The 25,021-nt window shown below is 44.6% G+C and overlaps 1 protein-coding gene across 1 annotated transcript in view; it reads right to left on the bottom strand.

Moving 5' to 3' along the window:
* The window catches only part of PROM2 (prominin 2), a 379,221-nt gene that overhangs the window by 104,324 nt on the left and 249,876 nt on the right, over nt 1–25,021 (bottom strand). Inside the window, exon 12 of the mRNA XM_086943323.1 lies at nt 9,727–9,850. Coding sequence (XP_086799449.1) covers nt 9,727–9,850 — 124 coding nt within the window. The remainder of the gene's footprint in view (nt 1–9,726; nt 9,851–25,021) is intronic.

Here is a 25,021-nt window from a genome sequence, read left to right as displayed (position 1 = left end):
GATTATTAAAGAGAACTTTGTGATGAATGAATTACAATTCGTGTCTAAACAGTTTTTAAATTGCAATACATGCAATGTTATCTATTGCACCGAATGTCCCTGTGGCCTTCCATATATTCCATATATAGGGAAAACAACTCAATTTATTAAAAAGCCGATATTACAACACCAATCTAGAATTAGATTTCGAGTTGAACATGCACCTATGGTGGAATATTACACACTCTTGAAACACACTGAAAAATACATCAAATGGTCAGTCATTGATGTTGGTAAATCAACAAGTCACTTTTCAAATGCGTACCATTTTTTCACAATTAAGGAAAATAAATTGATATGTAAAACTGATAGTGTCAAAAAGGGTCTAAATATCTCTGTGGAATGGCAAGCACTTTCCTTATTGTAATTTGTAGAATATGATGATGAATCTGATTTTGCTGCATATATATATAATTGCAGTTGTTCATTACTGAAACAATGTTTTTTTTCATATGATTGTTCATATCTGTGCAATTGTTTCCTTGGCTGGTTTTAATTGTCATTCAGAACATTATTTCATTCATGGGTAACATTACAATATTGTATATAGAATCAATGTATTGTTTCCAGACTGACAAGTACTGTAATTTTATGTTTTTGTAGTAGTTTCAATGTTTTTGTATATATCAATGTGGAATTAGTTTATTAAGTGATAACTAGTAGATGTTTATGTAAGTAAGCTAGTATTTGATTAAGATAAATCATTATGCACTTTCCTAACCATTCAAGATGGTATGGGTCTTGCTTTTTTATTTTCTTCTTCTCCATATTTTTTTTAAACTCATAATTGTCCTTATTTGTTTATAATTTTGCGGGGAATCCCCCCTCCGCTTTTTTGTTTACTTTGCAAATAAAATATTGCTGTCATTGTCAGAATTGTAGAGTTCAATACTCTGTAAATTTATTGCCGAATTACACAACATACATAGTTACAACTGAAAGCCATGTCTATTTTCTACAAGCCATGGACTTGAATGCATTAGCAGTTTAGATGTTTGCTCAAATTTGGTGATACATTTTCGGCTTATGTGATTTACGTAGCCGTGTTGCACTGGATTTATTTAGCACCCTGAAACTAGAAGCCTTTCCAGATTACGCGATTTACATAGCTGCATTACGCTGGATTCATTTAGGGTATGAGACGCATAGTTGTGTCTAAATTAAATTATAACCACCTGTAAGTTTTCTAGTTTTTTCTTGTATAGAGTTTTTCTTGATATATTTTGCACCGACATAAACAAGATTACATCAGTTTTTTGTAGTATTTACATAATGAATACCTGACGTGGACGAGCTGAGTGAGTTTAAATATATGTCCGTTTCCCTACTAATTCTTCTAAATATCTGCCTCTATGATGTTAAAAAACACGTTTCCAATCTTTTTTACTTAAACAGATATACAAAATAATATATGCTCATTAAAAATTAAAACACAAGCTCAATTATAACGCAGACTTCACGAGTATTTGTGTAAGTACTGAATACTTTAATAAGTTCTGGAAAACATGATAAATATTTTTATTTTATTTTTATATTTGCCATTCGTTTAAGAGTCTCTTATGTATCCTCTGGTTAAGAATTGAGGCTAGCTGACCCTTTGAAGGAGAGTATTTTGTCACGCAAAGATGTCTGAACTTGATTCGTGCAGGTAGTATTAGGGTCAATCTCAAGCTGAACCATAGCTATATTTGCCTCCACCAAGGCCACGGCCTCTCTATACTCTCTTCTTCTATAGGCGACTTTAGCGGTAATTAAGCATCTCAAAAGCGCCTTGAGTGAATCCCAAACAAGACCTATACCAGCCGAACCTACATTTATTTTCAAGAAGAGCGCTTCCTCAGTTTTTAAGAAAAGCAAATCTTCAGGATGGGAAAGTAGCGAACGATCGAAAGACCAGATCTTTGCCGGCGCTATTAAAGGGGTCGTAAGATCTAACAGCACAGCCGAATGATCTGATAAGTGTAGGGGAAGGTATTTAATGGTATTAACGGCGTTTACCAGTCTCTGATTAATCAATATGAAATCTATTCTCGGTTGGTGGAGGTACTTATAATTCCTGAAGGAGATGCCCTGTTGCTGGCCTGCCCTTAACCTCCAGATATCCACGTACCCATATTGCTTCATTGCATTCAGCAAAAAAGATCTTGAATTTGACGGGACTCTGGCTCGGTTGTTATGAGTTTTGTCCAGAATGGGGTCTAAAACTATATTAAAGTCCCCAGCAAATAGTACCGGCTCAGGGAAGGAGAAGAGATGGGAAAAAATGGTTTTCAAGATAGATGGATCGTCTTGGTTAGGACCATAGTATCCAACTATGATCAGTTGAAAACTCAAGATCGAAAGAGAAGCAATAGCCCATCTACCTTCCGGGTCCACCTTTGAGTCCAAAAGCTTAACCTTAAGGTGTTTCTTAAAAATGAGCGATACCCCTCTAGAGATCAGGGACTGAGAAGTAGAGATCGCAAAATCAATCCATTTATTAACCTTAACCAATGCATTGATTTCCGCCTGAATCAAATGTGTCTCCTGGAGGATGATGATCTGAGCATCTGAGTCACGAAGGTACTGCAAAAGGGTACTAGCTCTGGACTTGGTTCGCAAGCTATTAACATTCCATGATATTATCTTTAAATTAGTCATCATGAACGTTCCAAACCACATCCAACCTCAGTTCGAGACAAAAAAAGGAAACACTAGTAGGCTGGCCACCCCCATTGAAATTTAACAACACAGAACAAAAAGACGTAAAATCGACAGAGTGTAAAGAAGCATCGAATAGACAAATGAGGAATTTTATCTGAATTTTTGCCCCCCCTAACCCTGTGCCCCCTCCCCCCCTCCCCCTCTCCCATGGAGAACCCGTGCTGTATCTAACCGGATCAAGTCCAGTAGATGGCACCCCTCCTTCAGGTTGCCGCTACCCACCCCCTGCCCCAAACCTAGCTTAAAGTGATTAGTGTGTCAGGAGTAAAGAGGAGAGAAGAAATTGCCTGTAAAATATAACAAACTTTTTTTTTTCTTCCCTTTTTTTCTTTTTCTTTTCCTCTCCTTTATTCAGTTTTTCCTAATATTAGTTTTGATATTTGATGCTTTTAAATTCCTTTTTTAACTTATTTATTGCATCTATTAAATATGGCTATACACATACAAGATAGACAGATTCTCCTAGTTTCGTCTATGTCTCTAAGAGACCCAAATCCTATTTACCTGATCCCTTGTTGCCCAGATCTAAAAGGAGCTCATCAGCGGCTTGAACTGACCTGATATTCATCATCTTGTTATTATACATGACCCTTAATGAGGCCGGAAATATAAGCTGAGCAGTAGCACCCAACCTCTTAAAGGCGTCTATCCGCCTACCAAACTCCCATTGCTTTTCCAGCGTGATCCTTGATAGGTCTGACCTTATTAGAAAAGTAAAGCCCTTTCCCGGTAGTGACTTCTGTTTTAAGCTAGATTTAAAATCTGCTCCTTAAGGGCATAAGTATGAAAGTTGATCAAGATTTTACGAGGTTTCGACCTTTGTGGGTTTTGTTTAAAGGGATCCCTATGAACCCGCTGGATGTCCGTGGCCAGCACCTCCAGGGATTGATCCAAAGAAAGAGATTCTTTTAGTAGATGAACAATAAACTTCTTGATATCTGACCCCTCTGATCCCTCTGGAATGTTGAGAATACGAATGTTACCCCTTCTGGCATTATTCTCTAACACCTCCATCCTATCCAGGAGGGCTTGATCCTCTTTCTTTAGTTTACCAATGTCATCCACCGCTTTATCCAGGTGCAGCGACATTGCACCCACAGTTTCTTCCAACACTCCCGTCCTGGATGTTAACCCATATATTTTAATATCGAGGGACTCACAATAATTCTGAATCTCCCTGCTGAATAGATGCAGACTCCTCAAAACCCCTTTTTATGTCTCGAGACAGGGTTGAAAACATTGCCAGCAAGGAGACAGCCGTAATGCCACCTTCTTCCAAAGATAGAGACGGATCTGTGTCTGGAAATTGCTGGACCAGATCTCGGGATACTCCTGGTAGAACTGACAGGTCTGTCCCTCCTGCAGCCTCCATGCCAGTATTCACTGGATGCACAGGGTCAACTAGGAGAGGAGGAAGAGGGTTACCTGAGTTGTCTGAACTGTCCCCTGCCGCCTTTTGCCCATCACAGACTTTATCGATCATCTTACTCTTCCAAGTATCAATGGTTTCAATAGTGGGCGAAGCTACATTAATGTGACTGATAGTAGAGGAAAGTTGTTCTAACGGTGCTGCTGCTGTATGAACAGGGGACCCTTCTATTTCAGCTGCCATAGATGGAGTAGGGACCTGGTTGCTTCCAAGAGAGGACTGATCAATAGGGGCTGTAACCAATACTTGCTTATCGTGAGTCGCCCTTCCTGGTTCCGGGAGTATAGACATGCTCTGAGGCTCAGTAAGGCGTAGGACCTGCGGTATTGATTTAAAGTACGTGCGAAGAGAAGGCGTAATTTTGGAGCCTACCGCGGGCGCAGCAGCAGGATTGCGCTTTGGTAAGGCTTTCCCCCTCACTTTCCCTCTATCACCTTTAGCTTTTACTTCAGTCGAGAGATATGAAGAGGTTCTCCTACCTCCAGGGGTTGATACAGTGTAGGAATCTGGGCTAGTGTCTAGGACAAGTCCCCTCGGTTGCACTCTAAGCGATGGTTTGCCCCTTCTACGATTGTTTCTCCCCTTACCTTTGGACTGCTGCTGCTACTGCTGTCTATAACACGTCTGATGTAAACGCAAACCTTCCTCCTCTGCGTCCACGGAGTCCACGGAGTCTTCAGAGACACTTCCCTCTTCTAAGTCTCTCTCTTTACTCTCAATGACACCGTCAGGCTCTCCCCCAGCCTTTACACTGTCCGCTGTTTCCAACAGGTAGGATCTCAATGATCGACCCGCCGTAGCGCCTGCACATGAAGCGCGCACCAAACTGCGTGCTTTCCTTCCTCGCCGCAGCTCCAGGGCTGCCGAGGACCACGACTTCAGGACCAGCGGGAATACCAGTGAGCTGGCCGTAACAAGAAATGGGAACCTACAACTGCTGCTGAGCCCGTCCTCTCCAGACGCCCTTCCAACGCTGTGGACGCTGCCGATAACGCCCGTCGTTAAAAAGGAAAACTGACCTCAGTGATGGGTATATCGGACGCTTGCTACAAAGTTTGTTCACCACCAGTATTTTTATCGCCCTTACACGCCTGAAATTAACATTAGTGTCTCCCCTTAGTACCTAAAAGACTATGCCATGAGAAATACGCAACGACCGTCGAAATTCAGGGCTCAGGGAAGGCAGACGGCAACCCGAATCACGGAGCGCTGCGGCAGTTCAGCCGACTGCCGCCATGTTCTCCGGACCCCGCATCTCCTTAAAGGGTCAGCTAGCCTCAATTCTTAACCAGGGGATACAAGAAAGATGGGAGGTCAGTAAGATTGCGCACTTCCAGTATGGGGAAGGGGCTGGGAAGCTACTGGCATGGAAAGCCAAAACAGATCAGGTCCGTAACAACATTGACCTGATTAATGTTAATGATGTCCCTCAATCCGTGGATGGCAATATTAGAGAAGCCTTTAGAGAATATTTTCAAGCCATTTATTACGAGGACAAAATATTGGATCCTGCTATATTTAAAGATTGGCTTGATAAAATCTCCCTCCCACGTTTTTCTGTTAGAGTGAGATGCTGGAGAGGGAAATCTCTGAAGAAGAAGTGAGCACAGCCATTCGGAATGCCAAAAAGGGGAAGGCATCTGGGCCAGATGGCCTGCCTGCAGAAATTTACAAAACTCTGGAGCAAGAACTTGTCTCTTTCTTGGCAATTCTGTTTAATCTGATACTTTTGAATGGGGTGTCTCCTCCAGTGTCATGGAATAATGCTTCCATTACTGTAATATTAAAACCTGGGAAGCCATCGTCTGCATGTAGTTCGTACAGACCAATCTCGATTTTAAATGGAGATTACAAGTTATTCTCCTCTATTCTTGCAAATAGATTAGCCTTAGTTGCTCCCACTATTTTACAATAGATCAGAGGGGGTTCGTTAAGGGGCGACAGCTTTTTGAATTATCCTACGACGTATTGGGAGCTATAGATCTGGCTGTTTTGGAATCCCTCCCTTTGGCCACTCTTATGTTGGATGCCACCAAGGCCTTCGACAGGGTCAATTGGTTGTACCTGTCGGAGGCCTTGGCAAAGTTCAATGTGGGGGGCTGTTTTCGTCAAGCGATTAGTCTTCTGTACCAGAACCCTACTGCCTCTGTCTTGGTCAATGGGATTTTATCTGACCCCTTTAACATCTCGAGAGGGCACCCGGCAGGGCTGCCCACTCTCCCCACTCCTTTTCGACCTATATGCTAAACCTTTTGCCCAGAGTTTGAGGGATAGTGTCAACATTAAGGGTTTTGTATGCAGGGGTTGGGAGAGAAAGGTGGCCCTATATGCGGACGATATCCTCATCTTTACGTCCGCACCCCATTCGGCCCTTCCGGAAATATTTAAGTTGGCTTCAGAATTTGGGGAGGTGTCGGGCTACGAGATTAACACACTAAAGACTGATATGATGACCTGGAACATCGACCAGAATTCCCTTAGTTCCGGCGTACGGCCGAGTAAAGGGATGAGGTATCTAGGACTTGATGTTGTTGGGGATATAGATCAGATTGCTTCTAATAACTTCTCGAAGGTGGCTAAGGAATGTCGTGGGATGCTCCAGAATTGGGCTTAGCTCCCGCTGTCTTTATTGGGTAGGAGTAATCTTGTTAAGATGTCCATTTTACCCAAGATTACTGTTTTATTTAACATTATCCCTTTATATTTTGAACCTTCTCTGATTAAAAAACTGCTGGTCGAAATTAACTCCTTTATTTGGAATAAACACCTTCCAAGAATCTTGTGGAAAAAAATCAGGAGACGTAGGGATAAGGGTGGGCTTGCTGCACCAGACCTGCTGATTTATGCCTGGGCTTTCCAGCTATCACATGCTAGGATGTTACTACAGAATCCAACTGACCACGGAGTTGGGTATTTGTACTATACTCTGTTGATGGCAGAGGGGGTGAGCCAGTCAAGCTTCCTCTTTAAATTTGGGGATCCCAAGTTTAAAAAAAAATCAAACTGAAAATGTTACGCGGTAAGGCAATAATTTGGGCTCAGCTAACAAAATTGATCAAAATAGGGTACTATGGAAGTAGAACGCCTTTGGGGGGTCTTCCCAACAGCCCGCCTTGGTTGGGAGATGTCCTAGCTCAACCTATTAGAGATGCTGGTCTTCTGGTGTGGGAAGATTTATTCGTTGATGGTGTTCTTTTACCCTGGGAGTCTTTACGAAACACAATAGGTCCAAACTTTGCTAGACTTAAATACCTGCAAATATCCAGCTGGTCTAGATCATTTAATGCTTTACCATCTCGAGGAACTAATTTTCCCTTGGGCTCACACAGTTACCTTATCACCCTTCTACTCGATAAGCCCCCCACCAAAAAAGAGATTTCATCTTGGTACAATTTAATTCTGGAAGAACTGGACGGTGAATTTTTGTTACCAGATTAGCTTTGGGCATCACATTTGAGTAACCCCAACCTGCAAGACCTTTGGAGAACTTCATGTGGCATGATGTGGGATATCGTTAAGCCGGCATGGTTACGTAGAATCCATATTTTTACTATACACCAAGCTTACTACTCGCCCTTGAGACTCTCTAAATTTAACCAGGGAAATAGGGTGGCATGTGCGAGATGTGGCCTAATAGCCGCAGCTGAAACCCACATGTTCTTCGAGTGCCCTCATTTGGCCACATTTTGGGAAGCAATAAGTAAGACTCTTTCAATTTCAGTTGGCACTCATATTGTTCTTGACCTTACCTCGGTAATTTTTGGCCTTGTAGAAAGGGTTCCCACTTTGGCACGGAAGCTGATTTTCTATTCTATCCTGCTGGCTAGGAGGGAGATTTGTAAGAAATGGAAAGACTCTTTACCTCCCTCAATTAATGACTTGTACACCTCGGCCTTACAGGCTTGTGGGTTAGATTTGGCCAGAGCTGGGAACCGTGACAAAAGATCTTTCTGGCATCTCCTGAGGTGGGATCATTGAGAATCTGTTTTTTTTTCCCAGGCCCAATGATTAAGCCATCATTCCCATCTTTGGGCAGAGCCACATTTCGATGCTATCCTGGCATCTTGGCTGCACTCCTGAGACCTCCATAAGGTTCTTGTTTGGCGATAATTGCTGGTCTAGGCGCTATTGCTGAGGGATGAGCACCCTGTCCCCTTTTTTATCCCCACCAGTCGAAAGTACTGAGGCAGCATGTTGCTTGTTTACCGGCGGTTTGCACAATCAGAACCTAGGTGGCATATGAGAACAAAAAAAAGTCTCTTATGTCTATATTTACCTCAATAAAGATCACCTTGGGAATCCTTACCTGTTGGTTATGTTGATGAATTATCACAATTTGTTCTATTGTTTGTATAATTTGATTGGAGACATAGGTTTTCTTTACCCATGATATCGCCAATACTTTACAACACAACAGGTGTTAAAATCGATATTTATAAGTTTGAAGATATTGATGTTTCTAACATTTTATAGGAGGGGCCCTTTTGTATCCTTTTGAAAATTTGCAGTCCTAAAGATGCTCGTGTTGATTTATTGCAGAAGAGACCGAAATGTCAACGCAATGTCCAATTTCCATTTAAATTGATTGACTTATGTGTTATTTGTAACTGAAAACTTTTGAGTCAGTTTCAAATTTTGTATAGGATTTGGGCATCTAAACACACTGACTTGTGGTTCTGAAAAATATGTAAAGTGAATTTTTAACCATGTTGAATAAGTGTTTTTTAAATAATTTTTGAATGTCAAATCTTGAACAATAACTAGTGCCATTCAGTTTTTTTTGTTCGAAGAGTAATATTCTTTTGTAAATCTAATGTTTCAATTAACTTTAAAGTGATGTATGGATGTCAAAATTTGACATATTGAATATTTCTAAATCATTATTCATTTTGTCGAAACAAATCCTTTGTGGGTCCAGGTCTGAATATGGCACTACACTGGCATGTTTAATTGTCCCAGGTCTGTCTGTGGCACTACACCATCACGTTTCACTGTCTCAGTTCTGAATGTGGAAATACCCAGGCATGTTTAATTGTGCCAGGTCTGAATATGGCACTACACCGGCATGTTTAATTGTCCCAGTCCTGAATGTGGCACCACACTGGCATGTCTAATTGTCCGAGGTCTGAATGTGATACTACACTGGGACAATCCCATTGCCCCAGGTCTGAATGTTATACACCCGTTGTAAGTTTCTGCTGCGCTAAGTATGAACATTATACTCCCTTTGTACATTTCTATTGTCCTATCCACATTTTTATTGCCCCTGTCTGATAGTTACAATCCCTGTGTATGTTTGCAGTTATTCTGCACGTTTCCATTGTCCAAGGTATTTAAGTACACTTACTTTGCACGTTTCCTTCAAGTTTCCATAGCTCGAGGTCTGAAAGTTAAGCTCCGTATTTACATTTACATTTTCCCGTGTCTGAAAGTTACACTCACTTCAAACGTTTCCATTGCCAGAATGTTACACTTACTTTGCATTGCCCCACTTATGGCATTGACACTGCCACTGACCGTATTTCTGTTGTCTCAGTTCTGAAAGTTAGACTTACTCTGTAAATATTCCCATCAGACCATGAATTGCAGACTAGCGTTTGGACATTCCCTCCAACCAGGAATGTGGCAAAGACCAGCAGGATCAGTAGCCAGGAGAAGAAGAAGCTGAGTCCCGTACCCCTGGAAAGAGAACGTCATAAATGTGAGTGTGGAGAGATATGTCCGTGGTCACAAAACTGGCTCATTACAAATGTGAATGCTGGGATGGTGGTCAGCACCCATGCAGACCGTCCCACAGTTCACTAGTTTTCACAGGAGGTCACAATATGATTCCTGCCTCATTAAAATTCAGAAGGTGCGCCCATTGAAACTTTTTGCAAAAATACACTGAGCATCCCTGGTGCCACATAGGGAGAGAGATGGTGGTCGCAGCTGATACAAAACATGTACTGCGGCGAGCCTCTATGTGCAACAGGCTCCTTGTTTGTTATTGAATGTCTGAAGACCTCTTGCCTTGAACGCTCGCGTTATCTACACCCTCTATTCCTGCTCCATGCTGTGTCTTCTCAGGGAACATGTAACCTGTTTATTTGCACTTATATAAGTCACGTCAGATATACTTTAAAACCAGGAGTAGAATTTGCCTATTCATTTGACTGCGCCAGATGTGCTTTACTGTTCCTATAGTACTATACAAAAGACAGTGCTACCCTAACAATAGCAATATTTTGGCCGCCACATTGTCCACAATTACAACACAATACGTACAGCTTATAACATCATCAGGAATATTTGCTACAAACACAAAAAATAGCGAAGCCCTTTCGTAGCAGGTATATTCTCTTTGCATTGACGTCACAGGAATTAATACACATACCTATAAGATATACAGACTCTAATACTTTATGGACCTAACTACCCATAACACAAACACAAGGCATGCAGAGTATGCATACAATGTATGTCTGAGGTACACCAGAGAAAAAACACAGATGTTCTTGAAAAGACCGAGTCCCAAAGACCAACATATTCTGTCAGATTGTGTTTTGTTTTTACAACCTGAAGTTATAGCACCAAGGGGCCAATTCTGATGTCGTTCAGAAAGCATTTGTACTGAATCAGTCCCGGAATGCTTTCCGGATCACTCGGATCAGGTGAGTCCGACCGAGCAGTTTGGATGTATTCAAATGCTTCCGGATATGAATCGGTCGGACTCCTATTGACATCCATGGGAGCCTCTGTTCCGAACTAGACCACAGGCTCCCATTGAAGAAAGGGGTGGCTGGGGGAAACCTTGAACCCTGTGGCAGGCACCCTATGGTGCCTGCCACACTGTGCATGATTGGAAAAGGGGTCCCTTGGGTACCCCTACAGACCCAATTCAGAGGGCGCTGGGTGAAGGGGGACCTGCTACGGGCCCCTAAAGACAGATTCTAGCAGCTGATTAGTTCCTGAGAAACCGAATCGGAACGGCTGTCTGAATCGGTCGCTCGGAAACCAAGACCATAGAGCTGTACGATTCGGTTATGTCTATGATGATCAGATCCTATGGGTTTGACGCATTGTCATATGCTGGCGATACCCAGCTATTGATCACTCTCGGTCCCAATCAAACTGATACCAGAATTAGATTAAAAAACTGTATAGCTCATATAAACTTCTGGAAGCAAGATAACCATATTCAGCTTAATGCCAGTAAGACTAAGATCATCCTATTTGGAAAGGCTCATGAACTCTGGTACAACGACTGGTTGCCCTAAAGTCTTGGCCCCTGTCCATCATCTAAACCCACGGTACATAACCTTGGCGTAAAAATCGATGACAAGCTATCCTTGAAAGATCATATAAACCAAATAATGAGCACCTGTTATGGCTTAATGATGAGCCTATGTAACATAGAAAACCGCTTGCTTAATCATCAGTCATCTTGACTATGGAAATGCTCTGATGGAACCAATTAATGAAGAGCTTGTCACCAGACTCCAAGTCCTGCAGATAACAGCTTCCAGACTGGTACTAAGCCTTCCATCTCGGTCCCCATCTGTGCCCAGTCTGAAAGCTCTCCACTGGCTCCCAATTAGGAAACCGATCTGTTTTAAGATCAGTTGTGTGGTACACAAGACCTTGTATGGCAATGGGCCTAGTTACCTGGCCAAGAAACTAAAATGGTATCTCCCTCACAGGAATCTTAGGTCTGGAACTAAACATCTTTTCACTCCTTTCAGGCTGCGTACCGCCAGGCATGATGGCCGATCATTTTCCCATCTTGCCCCCGCTTTTGGAACAAACTCCTATAGCAGCTTCGCACAATTTCAGATCACAAACAGTTCTGAAAAATCTGGCTATTTTGACTGCCCACCCGCCTCCTATTCAGCCGTCTATCCTCGCCTTCACCAGCATTTGCTACATCGCTTTGAGACCCTTCTGGGTGATATGTGTGCTTAATAAAACCCTATGACTATGACTTTGAAAGACTCAGGCTGTCCAGATGCCTTTCGGAAGTGATTCGGTCTGCTAGAACGGTTTCGGAGCATCATAATCGTTAGGTGGGGAAACTGTAGAATTCGGTAGGGTTCCGAATCAGATTCGACAATACTGAATTCCATCCGCAGCCTTTCGGAATGACATCTGAATCGACCCCTAAGCCTTACATTGAGTGGCTGCTTTGCTTTGATTTTACCTGCTTCTGGGCACAGAGGCTAAGCAGTGTCTAAATCGGATAATAGAGCCGAGTTACTATAAAAAAAAAACAAATTTAAAACAGTAGAAACTGCTTTTTTGATTTGTAATGTATGGATTACGGACTTTAACAGGTAAGTAAACATATAAATAAATAAAACGAATTTCGGTGCGCGCACTGCATCGCATTTGGTGATGCAGTGCACACAACGAAATTCGTTTGATTTATTTATATGTTTACTTACCTGTTAAAGTCTATAATTCATACATTAATACCCCCACCCTGCCCCTCCCCACGTCACCGCCCTGCATTTACACCTACTACCGGCCGTAGCTGGCAACAGTAGGGAAAGTGTTAGATAGCGGGTATATAAAAATTACTATTGCGACTCCATTGAGTGCAACAGTAAGGAAAGTGTTGGATAGAAGTGTGTGGGTAAAATTTACTATTCCCACTCCAGTGAGTGCAACAGTAGGGACAGTGTTGGATAGTGGGTGGGTGAAAATTACAATTCCCACTCCAGCGAGTGCAACAGTAGGGAAAGTGTTGGATAGCGGAGGGGAATAATTTAGTATTCCCACTCCTGCAAGATAATTAACATTAATTAACAATTAATTAATTTTTCAAAAATATTTAACCTCCCACCATATTCTCCTATAAAGGTCGCCACCAATATTGTAAAATATTACACACTTAACATAATTATTTAACAATTCCTTAATTAACTAATAACAATCAACAAGCAAATTAAAAACAATTAAAAATAAATTAGTTCACACAATTAACACTATAAAATTACTTTAAATAAATATTGTATATACAAAAATAATACAATTTTTATTAAAACTCAATTACTTCCCACACTACTACCCTATCAACCCACAACCAACTAAAACAAAATTACACGATTAACATATTTACCAATTATTAATTCATAATTAATATCCTATTAATAACTAATTAATACTATTGTTTAACACAATTAACAATATAACATTTTAATTACATAAATATTAATTAATAGCATAATTAATAATTAATTATAATTAAATTACTTCCCACACTATTCTTCTATAAACCCGCAACCCACTACCGAACAAAAACACAATATTTATGTTTTTTTTAAATTAATAACTTCTAAAAAATTATTAAATATATTATAATTACATTTCTTCCCACTCTATTCCCCTATAAACCCATAATCCGCTATGAAAATAAAATACACAAAAATGAATTAACATAAAATTAATTACTTGTAAAAAATTCAAACATACATAACAAAAATAAGCTATATTTTTAACACATATACTAACATACAAAACACACAAAAAATCGATGTTATTAAAACAATATTTTGACTAACGATATTACTAACATCGATATATCAATTAAAACGATATTTCTTACTTGCATTTCGATATTTTAGTCTACAATATTCTTGATGGTCGATATTCTGTCATTTCGATATATAAACATCAATAAAACGGTATATTGATATTTAAACTTCAATATTATGTCTGCATACCGTGCTTCATGAACCTAAGCAGTGCTTTCGATATGATGAATCATAATATATTATTGAAGTGCATGTGCGCTCTAGGGCCCGTGAAATAAATTATCTCGCTACTTGCTGTCATGTATAGTAATAGCACCCCCACATTCTAGCCCTGGAGTTATTGTACCCATGGAGCTCGGCCTTCAGTCTATCACACACATCATAGAGCCCGAACCCCTCCTGTTAGGACGGTCAGATTGCACAAAACCTGAGGGTCAGCTAACCCAAGAAATACTTAGGGACTGCATGGCAGTAGACCCGGCACATAACAAACAGTGGCTATCTCACATCATGGAGAGTTTAAAACTCATTGAAGCCAAGCATAAGAATCTGTGAGAGAAGACAGAAAACATTTCACATTTTCCCAAAGCTAATCTAAAATAGCTTGTATGAGATAAGTGCTTCAAAATAACTAAACTCAGGGAGGAGTCGAAAAGCACAATGAGGGCATATATATATTATCACACCCAACAAGGCTTACAGAGATATCTGTGTAGAGTAACAAATGTCAAACATAGATTTCTCTTGACAAGATTTAGTTTTTCCATAATACACTATTTGGTGGCTTTCCCGACAGGAACAAAGTGGGCTGATAATGTAGTGAAATGTTCATGTAACGATCTCCTGACCAGGGCTTAATTTGAGCCGGAGCTTGCCGGTGCTCAGCACCGGCACTTAATTATGGGGGCCGGGTCTATCACTCGGCATTAAAGTGCACCTGTTCTCTGCCTCATTTTCATTTTTTAGACTCGTGCGTGTCTCTGTCTGCGTGCGCACTGACTGGTGCGTGGTGATGACTCTCTGGCAGGCACAGAGTGTGGCGCTGCTGTGTATTACTGTCAGGCAGTGGCACTGAGTTACTTAAAGAAGAAAGAAGAAGAACAAATTAATTCCACTTCCCCAGGCGCGGATCGGGGCCCCAGTGGGCGCCGCCTGGGCGGGAGAGTCCGGGACTTGCCATTGTAAATTGTAACTTTTGTTACTTGTTGCAGCCTTGCAGGGGCCAGGGGCAGGCACTGGGCAGGGCTTTGCTGCGGGGGTTGGGGCTGTGCACGCCAGAGGAAGTGACGCGTGCGCAGATTGCATGCAAATGCATTGCACGCGCATTTTCTCTGCTGCCCGCCCCTGCATAACCGCACGTCCGCACTCCGCACCTCTTCCCTCGCCCGCCCAAACTCCAAAGTTGCTGGTGGGGGAGTCGGGGGACTGAGACTCGACTCGGAGTTGGGAGCGGCCGGTGACTGCGAGTGCTCACAGTCACTGCTCAGCAGGTGAGGGCGACCTGGGTGCGAGGCGAGCGAGGCAGGGCAGGGCCAGAGGCCTGGCAGTGGGGTGAGAATGATTGAACCGTGGTCCGTGGCGTGAAGTGAGCGTGATTAATTTACTGGTGGTGGCCAGACCAGTGAGTCGGGTATTTTAACACTGTGATTGGTCGACCCGACCGACCGACTCTACCTACCACTGGTACAGCAGCGCTGCCCTGGAGGCAGGGACAAGATGGCCTGGGGCGGTGGGGCCTGGCCCTGGGGGTAGGCCGGCGCCGGCCGAATTTGAAATAAGGCAGGCAGCTGAGGCGGCAGGTGAGTGAGGTGAGGCAAGGCCACTGCTACAGCAGCGCTGCCCTGGAGGCAGGGACAAGATGGCCTGGGGCGGTGGGGCCTGGCCCTGGGGGTAGGCCGGCGCCGGCCGAATTTGAAATAAGGCAGGCAGCTGAGGCGGCAGGTGAGTGAGGTGAGGCGAGGCGAGGCAGGGCTGGCAGGGCCTGGGGGCGGCGGGGGCCGCAGGCGCAGGATTACGTTTTTTTTCTAATTATCATTAATTTACTGGTGGTGGCCAGACCAGTGAGTCAGCCAGGGTTTTTTAATACTTATTGGTCGACCCAACGCCCAACCGTCTACCTAGTACCACTGCTACAGCAGCGCCTGGAGACAGGGACAAGATGGCCTGGCTGGGGGTAGGCCGGCGGCGCCGGCCGAATTTCCGAAATAAGGCAGCAGGCAGCTCAGGCAGGTGAGGTGAGGCGAGGCGAGGCAGGGCTGGCAGGGCCTGGGCTGGGGCGGCGGGGGCCGCAGGCGCGCAGGATTACGTTTTTTTTTAAATTATCATTGTGGTTGTGTAGAAAATAAATACAAACTTGGTGACCATTATCGGCGCCATCTTGCCCCTTTTCCAAGCCCATTCGTGCGCGTAAGCGGCAGCCATTTTGAGCACCATGGCCTCCCTGCCCCTCGCTGATAGCCAGCGCGTCTCTCTCTCTCTTAACCTCGCAATCATTCCCCCGCACGCTGACAACCCCCGCTCTCTCATGCCTTGGGTCATAAACCCCCCTTCAGCGCAGCTTCACCACTGAGTCCCATCCTGTTCCCAGCGCAACACCTCCCCTCATTCCTTTCATGGCCTCAAACCCTTTTGATGCAAACCCCCTTTTCCTGTGTCCCCGTTTGTCTTCCCTGTTCCCAGGCTGCCACCTGGCTCTGCGGATACTGTTTATTACCCCGTACAGTAGGAAGCTTCCCCTCTCCACCAAAAGACCCCCGAACCGATCAAAGCCCCCACCCCATGAGATCCGATCAAACCCCATGCATTCCGTGAATCGGCGGAATGCCCTGCTGTGCGACAACCATCACCTGTTGTGACCGGGGTGGGGAATCCAACTGTAAATGTGTGTGGGAACGGGCCTGCAGGGGAGATTCCGAGGATGTTCTTTCTAATACTAAAGTATTGCGAGAATGTGTTATGTGCAATAAAGGTCGTAAACCCTAGTATAAGAGGCCAGGCCTCAGAGATGTGGTTAGAGCACCTCGTGACGATACTTGCTGTCTGAATTGATGTGTTCTCCTCCGGAGAGAATAAAATCCTCGTTTCCTGCCTTCCAGTCTCCAGCGCCTGCTTCTTCATTGATTAATATTGGTGGGTCATAGAGGCGATACCGCCGGGCAACATAAAAGGGTCTTTGGTTACCGGTTGTCTTTGGAACCCTTTTTAACAATTGGCGTCCCAAACGTGGGGCCCATCAGCGACTCGTGGATCCAGTGGGAGAGGTCCTGACGACAGAGTGAACGACTGCAACGATCGGAAGGTACCCTGTCCGATAGACCCTCGTCTGACAGCCGATCATCCGAACTTCACTGGTTCCGAACAGACCTCTCTCGAGTGATCTGCGGTCCTGACTGGGAACCATCAGGAGTGCCACGAGAAGTACGAAGAGAAGAGGACGATCGGGCGCTGGATTCGGAAGACAAGAAACTGTCCATGCGGTCCGGGTAAGGTCGTGTAAACACGACGAATTACGAAAGTGATAGATAATTGAAAGTAATTGATAATTGTTGAGAAAATACTAGTATTACTCTTTGTTAATTTATTGGAGATTCACTGTCTGCAAACGGAGAAACAACAGGCTCTCCCTTTATAAACAGCGAAGGATAGGTACGCACCCGTCGGACCTATTTTTCTCCCCCATTGATTAACTGTTATAGATTGTTTTCTGGAGATTCTCTGTCTGCAAACAGGGAAAAATAGGTCCCCTCTTTGCAGATAGTGAAAGGGTAGGTGACGCGAACCTTTGCGAGCCTACTTATTCTCCCCATTGACCATATTGATTTTTTATTTTCGACCTAAACATTGATTAACTGTTATAGATTGTTTTCTGGAGATTCTCCGTCTGCAAACAGGGAAAAATAGGTCCCCTCTTTACAGATAGTGAAAGGGTAGGTGACGCGAACCTTTGCGAGCCTACTTATTCTCCCCATTGACCATATTGATTTTTTATTTTTGACCTAACATTGATTGATCAGAATTGGTTCATGAGGTATTCACTACGTGCAAACAACGTAGAATAGAAATATTCTGTCTAGTCTTTGCGCGCAGTGATAAGATAGGTAGTGCTGACTATTATCCCATTGTGATCCGTCATGCCTGTCTTCTCCCCACTGGTTAGTAGCCTGTTTTACCCGGACCGCTTATTAGAGATGAACCATCCGGCTCCGCTGGAAGGCACCCCTAATAAGGACATGTTCATGAAGCATGGATTAATTGCTATAGCCTATAGTGAGCTGTGGCATAAATATACGAAAAAGGATCGAGAAAGACAGTGGCCACTGAGAGGATCCTTTGATCTTGACAAAATAGAAACGGTAGAAATAGCCCTTCGTAGGAATGAAACAACACCTATTATGCTCGATAGTCTCGGTATGTGGCGCAAAGAAGCTGCACGACGAAGGGAAGGGCCAGCGATGGCACAGCCCCGAGGAGTAGACATGAAAAGCGAATGGTGTAAAGGGATGTGCCGACAAGCCAACCCCGGAACACAACGACCCGAAGGTAATCCCCTGACATTACGCACAGGACGGACAGATTTAAAACAAAACCAATGTGCTTTCTGTAAATGTCTTGGACACTGGAAAGCCCAATGCCCGACTCTGCAAAGCATAGGTAAGAATGGAGGGTTGACAGAAAGGACGGACCGACAGAAAGGAAAAAGACGTGAGATAAAAACCAATCAGACTAGTGCAGACAGAACAGACAGGACCACCCCGTTCGATTATGCTCGGTGGCACAGATTTCGTCAGACCAATTTTAACGACATGTTAGAGTTCTGGGACTGATTGCTCTCTGTTGCTCCCCCACTCTGGAAAACAAACACAACTGCAGGTCAGTGTAAACAACCCCCCGTTAGAGAAAAGACTCAAAAAAAGCCAAGCGTCTATTATATAACTTAGGATTTAATTACGGTAAAACACACAACCAACAGTAAATAGAATAACTAGTAGAACTCTCTAAAAAGCAAACTCTACTAATAGGAAAAATACAAAACATATTATGCTCACTCCGGAAGTCTTCCAATGTAACAGTTCGATGGTCCCGCCCATCCGAAACACATAGCACGTGTGGGGCGGGGCCTGCCAGCAACCATGGGCCAAAAAGAGATCGCTGGCGAGAAGGTACTGGAGACTCCACACAGCAGGCAATGAAATGGTCTTCCCATACTGCCCTTCCAGGGATGGCGCCCCCCGGACCGCGAGTAGGGAGGGGGCGGATGAAAATGACCCCCTCCCTTGTATCTCCTGGTCCGGCCATCACGAATTCCTCCATCGAACGGATGCAGGGTGGGCAGGGAGGAAGAGGCGACGCGGACGAGCCTCTTCCACCTCCACAGGTAGGAGGCTTCCCTGCCCTGGCCCGACGCCGATGTCCTCCAGCCGGGCGACGGCCATATTTCCGCAACACAGGACACACAATGCCCGACTCGTATATTTTCTCAGTACAGGACATACAAGACCCGGCTGGTATACTTGCGTAGTACAGGACATACAATGTCCGACGGGCATATTTACGGAGCACCGGATGTACAGTGGTCCCCCAAGAGTCGGAATCAGGGGTGTAGGGTGGTCATCATGTGCGCCCCTGATTCCAAGGGACGGTGTAGGATGCGCCGGGAGAGGGAGACGGCACGGGTGAGCCTCCCTCACCTCCCCAGATGAAGGCTCCACTGCTGCACCCTGGCGCCCCGAACCAAAATGTCCTGCTCCAGCAACAGGATGCTCCGTCTTTCGCCATCACAAGAAGTTTCTTCCTCTCCTGATAGATACAACGAAGGGCGGTTGCTGCAGGGTCTCAAAATGGCGTCTGGGCCCTCGAAAGGCGGGTCTAGGCCGCTGGAGTAACTTTGTCCGAAATTGCAACTCGGGCACTTGCCCACCTGGGCGCAAGCCCCCACCATCGACAAACATCCCCTCGACTTTGAAGATTCTACCAAAGTCCCAAGAGCCCTCGGCCACTTCAGGCTTCCGGTGAGGAACAGTTGCATTGATCTCAAATGAAATAACCACGGCACAGCAACAAGATGGCGGTGCTCTCGTGCCTGCATCAGCTTCCGTCTGAACCACCCAGGAACATTATGGGCTAACGAACTCGAACAAGTTCCGGCTGAAACATCAACATGACCTGGTAAGAGAGACTCTACCCCCTCCCTCTCTTGATTGACGGTCCACACCACCAGCCCCTCTGTTAGCACAGTTTTCTTTTGAACTGCCGAAAGGGACTCTGGTCCAACCGCCAATTGTCGGGGATATTTTGCCCCTGATGCTACTTCCGGACTAAACCGGCCTCGCCCAAAATGGCGCCGGTATCAATGGAAACTAACGGATGCCTCGTGGTGTTCCTTAGCTAATGAAACTTGATGTACTAAGATATATATATATATATACGAACCATTGCGCACTCGATGTTAAAGGGAGGAGGGTTCACTTGGCGAACATTTAAGAAGGGTTCCGTAAAATGTTGATTTCAATGAACAATTTATTTTTGATATTTGTTGTAACTGATACATAACGTCGCTTATGATGCACACCCGCGGTTTACATCTAGGAAATGTGATTACGATGAGCTTGACTGTGTTTCCATTTATGAACTGAAATGCCCCTGATTCCTTCGTCACGCAATGAAATGTTTTTGGTTACTTGCAAATAATTAATTAGACCTTTTTACATGTTCTTGTGCTACAAAATAACCCCCTACTGTATGTGCTTCCATCGACGCCATGTCAGGGCAAAATATGAATTGCGCTCTCACATTTCACGTACTGAATAATTCTACAAATAAAGGTCTTAAAAAGCTATGGATAGGCATCACATACTTTTTTAAATGCGGGTATCGGTGGGAGGGTTTTTCTGTGCGCAACTGTTCTGCTCTTTTTTTAAGGTTATCCGAGAAATGGTTGTTCGGCCCTGGGTTGATGGTCGAATCAAAGGTATGATACGCTGCCCCCAAGATATGCGACTAAGCTCAGGAACTGACGTATGAAGAAGGACCTCGACTTCTGAGAATGGGTAAAGTAAAACGGTGTGATTGATAAAATGTTATAAAGATATGGTGATCGAAGGTACTAAGGTACAGGGTTGAACGACGAACTGATATGCCTTAGAACATCACAGCTTTAGGAATGATTTAGGGATCCCGATGGCCGGATACATCTACAAAACCGGGTACCTCACGCTAGGCACCTCTGATTCCTCTTTTTAGCGTTTTCACTACACACGATCCTTAATGCCATCCTCGAACCTCCCCATGAACAACCTATCACATTGCCTGCCCCCATGACTTTAGGAAACCAGAACCCTAAGGGATTATATCCCGAAGAGATAAGTACAAGTATGTGGTAAGTAAAGGACTTTCGTGCCCGTACATTTGATGTGTTCGAATGTTGTCCCCCTACCTCCCCTTTTTCCCCCTTTTTCCCTCTGCAGGTTACATTAGAATCCCGATTAGAGTATCATAAGGGATCTGGAACCACGTCACGCCCGATGCATGAAAACGGACTACCACTGCAAGACGACACAAAAAGGACGTCCTACCCAATGCACGACCTTTTTGTACTAGATCTAATGTTTTTCTGTCCCAAAACTGCATGCTTTTCTACATCCTAACACAGACCCGAAACGTCTAAACGTTAGGTAACGCACTGAATAGCCCAAACAATACACGGTCATTCCCCATGTCACACGTGTACTGTTTGGCCTATTGTCTGTCTCTCTCTCTCTCTCTCTCTCTCTCTCTCTCTCTCTCTCTCTCTCTCTCTCTCTCTCTCTCTCTCTCTCTCACTCACCCTTCCACCCCTCCACACTTTCCCTCTTCCTAGCAACTGGCACCTAATTGGCGAACCTGGTGCACCTCCTGATTGGCCCCAAATACCACAAGTATTTGCACAAATTTGTCCTAAATAAAATTGCATCGGTACCACGTTACTACCTCTCCTTTTCTATTAAAATATAGATGAAATTTAAATTGGCCGATAGGAAAGGGACAGGTAAGACGACTAAGGTTCCCTAAATTTGACCCACTCTCAGGGAACTATTTGTCAGTGGCTTCTATGATAAAATGTGTCTGTGGTAATGCGACCATCCCCATTGCAAATTGTCTCCGTACCCCAAGCTGTAAGAAATGATCGAGACACCCCCATCTACCCAAAATGTCCCCAGTTTGGTATCAGCTGCCCTGAACGAGAACTTGAAAAGCGCCCCTTGCCCCGATTCGCTGTGCTCCTAATCGCTTTTCATAAGATCCCACCTTCCCCGAGGATAAGTTTAATAATTATCGCAAACCACCCCCGAGTTTTTTTTGTAGTAACCAGGTTGCGAGGATCTATATAGAAAGTTAGAAAGATGTATGCAAAGTTAAAAATTAGATCGAAAACTGAAAGACCTCGTTGCTGTAAGCCTTGCTGAAAATAAGATGTTTTGATGTAATGGAGACTTGTTTAGCCTATGTTCATCCCTCAGAAGGATGCCTATCAGACTATGGTGAATAGCACGTTGCACTTTTTGTAAAATACAAGGCCCTGAAGACCAGCCTAGCCTTTCAAGACTTGTACTAGGGAAATGGGTCTCTGCCAGAAGAACTGACATCTACTATAATAGACATATGACAAATGAACGTAATAATCATCAAAGCGTCAAAGAATTAGCCAACAAAAGGAAGTTGTAAGGAATCCAGCAAACCCATCATCAATTGTTTATACGTTAGCCGCAAGAATCTCCAATGTAGCGAGTGCTTACCCCAGTTGCTTGGTGTTGGGAGAGAAATAGACTTATGTAATTACCTTTTTCTGCAAAATCTCTAAAGACTGTCTTTTCAAAACTCATTTAAGGGTATCACTGTCGGAGGAGAAAGAGACCGGATGTGGGAGCACGCGGCCTGACTGCGGATTGTGGAACATCAGCGACGGAGGCCGAGGCGAGACCACAGCAGTAAGGAGACGCCGGACGGGGCATTGTTTCAGACAAAGCTAAGGAAAGGGCTGACCTGAAGCCCCTGCTATATGATCAACGTGTGCCAAAAGCCCCCGCTCCCTGAACATGGTTACGGACTCGCCTATCGCAAACTCTCCGCCTCCCCCTGGTCTGTTCCCGACTTGGCCTTGCTCCATCCCCTCCTCCTCCGACCTACCATAAGGACTGTTCACACCCGCACCTTTCCACCCGAACTCCCAAGTTCCTTCAAATCCTACTGAGCTACCCAGAGAAGAGTACTCCCTGTGTCAGAAGGGAGGGAGCTCCGACTAAGTAGACCACGAACTATGTTAAATCCCAGAACGGTGACCTAGAACTCCACCAAGGGTCGCCCCCGAAGATAAGATAAACAAAGTCTGTGGTTCTGCCCGCTACCAAGCACCCTGAAGATGATGGAAGCAACAGGAAATGCCCACCACAGACTCAAGAAACGAACAGATCTCACAATTCTGGAACAATTGCATTTTCCATTGCAAAATCTATGCTCTGCATTACGGAAGAAGATGCACCTGCTCCAAAACCGTAACGCATTTCTCCTACGAGGTCTGACGAAAACCAAACAAAATGTACCCCTGCCCGCAGACCTCCAACGACTCAATCCACATGAACATTCCTGTTGACGGACCGAATTGTAATCCAGGTGCTTAAACAGTGCCAACAGAAGATGACAAAAGACAACGAGAACTCTGATATTTTTACTGTCTCTCCTTTCTCTCCCAAGCACCATTGGACTGACTATGCACTCGCCGTATACAAAAAGGACTTACTTATATGATAACTTACCAGTTCTTATTCTATGATCTGTACCCAACGCCCTCGCTACGTAATTCTAGTCTGATATTGCATTACGATGACTTTTTCTGCAACCAACTTAACGATGAACCCGCTTACTAAATGATGAGATTTTTCAATATGATGTTTACAATGTGATGTTTATGTACAGTTCTTTCGCCTAAATCCCCTCTCCCTTACTTATGATCGCTGCATATAGATGTAGATAGGAAATAGGCCAGCAAGATGTCTTGGAAATGTTAAAGGGAGGACTGTAGAAAATAAATACAAACTTGGTGAACATTATCGGCGCCATCTTGCCCCTTTTCCAAGCCCATTCGTGCGCGTAAGCGGCAGCCATTTTGAGCACCATGGCCTCCCTGCCCCTCGCTGATAGCCAGCGCGTCTCTCTCTCTCTTAACCTCGCAATCATTCCCCCGCACGCTGACAACCCCCGCTCTCTCATGCCTTGGGTCATAAACCCCCCTTCAGCGCAGCTTCACCACTGAGTCCCATCCTGTTCCCAGCGCAACACCTCCCCTCATTCCTTTCATGGCCTCAAACCCTTTTGATGCAAACCCCCTTTTCCTGTGTCCCCGTTTGTCTTCCCTGTTCCCAGGCTGCCACCTGGCTCTGCGGATACTGTTTATTACCCCGTACAGTAGGAAGCTTCCCCTCTCCACCAAAAGACCCCCGAACCGATCAAAGCCCCCACCCCATGAGATCCGATCAAACCCCATGCATTCCGTGAATCGGCGGAATGCCCTGCTGTGCGACAACCATCACCTGTTGTGACCGGGGTGGGGAATCCAACTGTAAATGTGTGTGGGAACGGGCCTGCAGGGGAGATTCCGAGGATGTTCTTTCTAATACTAAAGTATTGCGAGAATGTGTTATGTGCAATAAAGGTCGTAAACCCTAGTATAAGAGGCCAGGCCTCAGAGATGTGGTTAGAGCACCTCGTGACGATACTTGCTGTCTGAATTGATGTGTTCTCCTCCGGAGAGAATAAAATCCTCGTTTCCTGCCTTCCAGTCTCCAGCGCCTGCTTCTTCATTGATTAATATTGGTGGGTCATAGAGGCGATACCGCCGGGCAACATAAAAGGGTCTTTGGTTACCGGTTGTCTTTGGAACCCTTTTTAACAGTTGGGAGGGTTATGTAACATGTTATCATTATCCTGCATTACACAACATTATCACATGAAGTAGATGATTGGCCTGCCTGGAGTCTGACCGGGCACTGGTTACCACGATCATGTTTAGTGTGCAACTGTGCACTCAGTCAAGTCTGCCTGGCTATTTGTTACGCAGTTGTGCCGTGGGCTGCCTGTAAGCAGTAGAGGATGGGATGCAGGCCCAGGGCAGGATTCGGTTTCGTTTTCAGGCCGGGCACGCTCATAAAATTGTGGGGGTTCGGGTTGGGGCTGTCACTGTGCCAGGCAAGCTGCAGCGTGTGGTGCGCAAATCTTCTACCTCTTACTTGTTAGTTGTTACAGTCAGTTACACTACATTAAAGGGCTGGTTTTAAACAATCTGGATAATAAATTTGCGCAGGTG

Source organism: Lissotriton vulgaris, chromosome 11, assembly GCF_964263255.1.
Source record: "Lissotriton vulgaris chromosome 11, aLisVul1.2, whole genome shotgun sequence".
Taxonomy (NCBI): Eukaryota; Metazoa; Chordata; class Amphibia; order Caudata; family Salamandridae; genus Lissotriton; species Lissotriton vulgaris.
The sequence above is the reverse complement of the archived record's forward strand: the minus strand, read 5'-3'. Positions and strand labels throughout refer to the sequence as shown.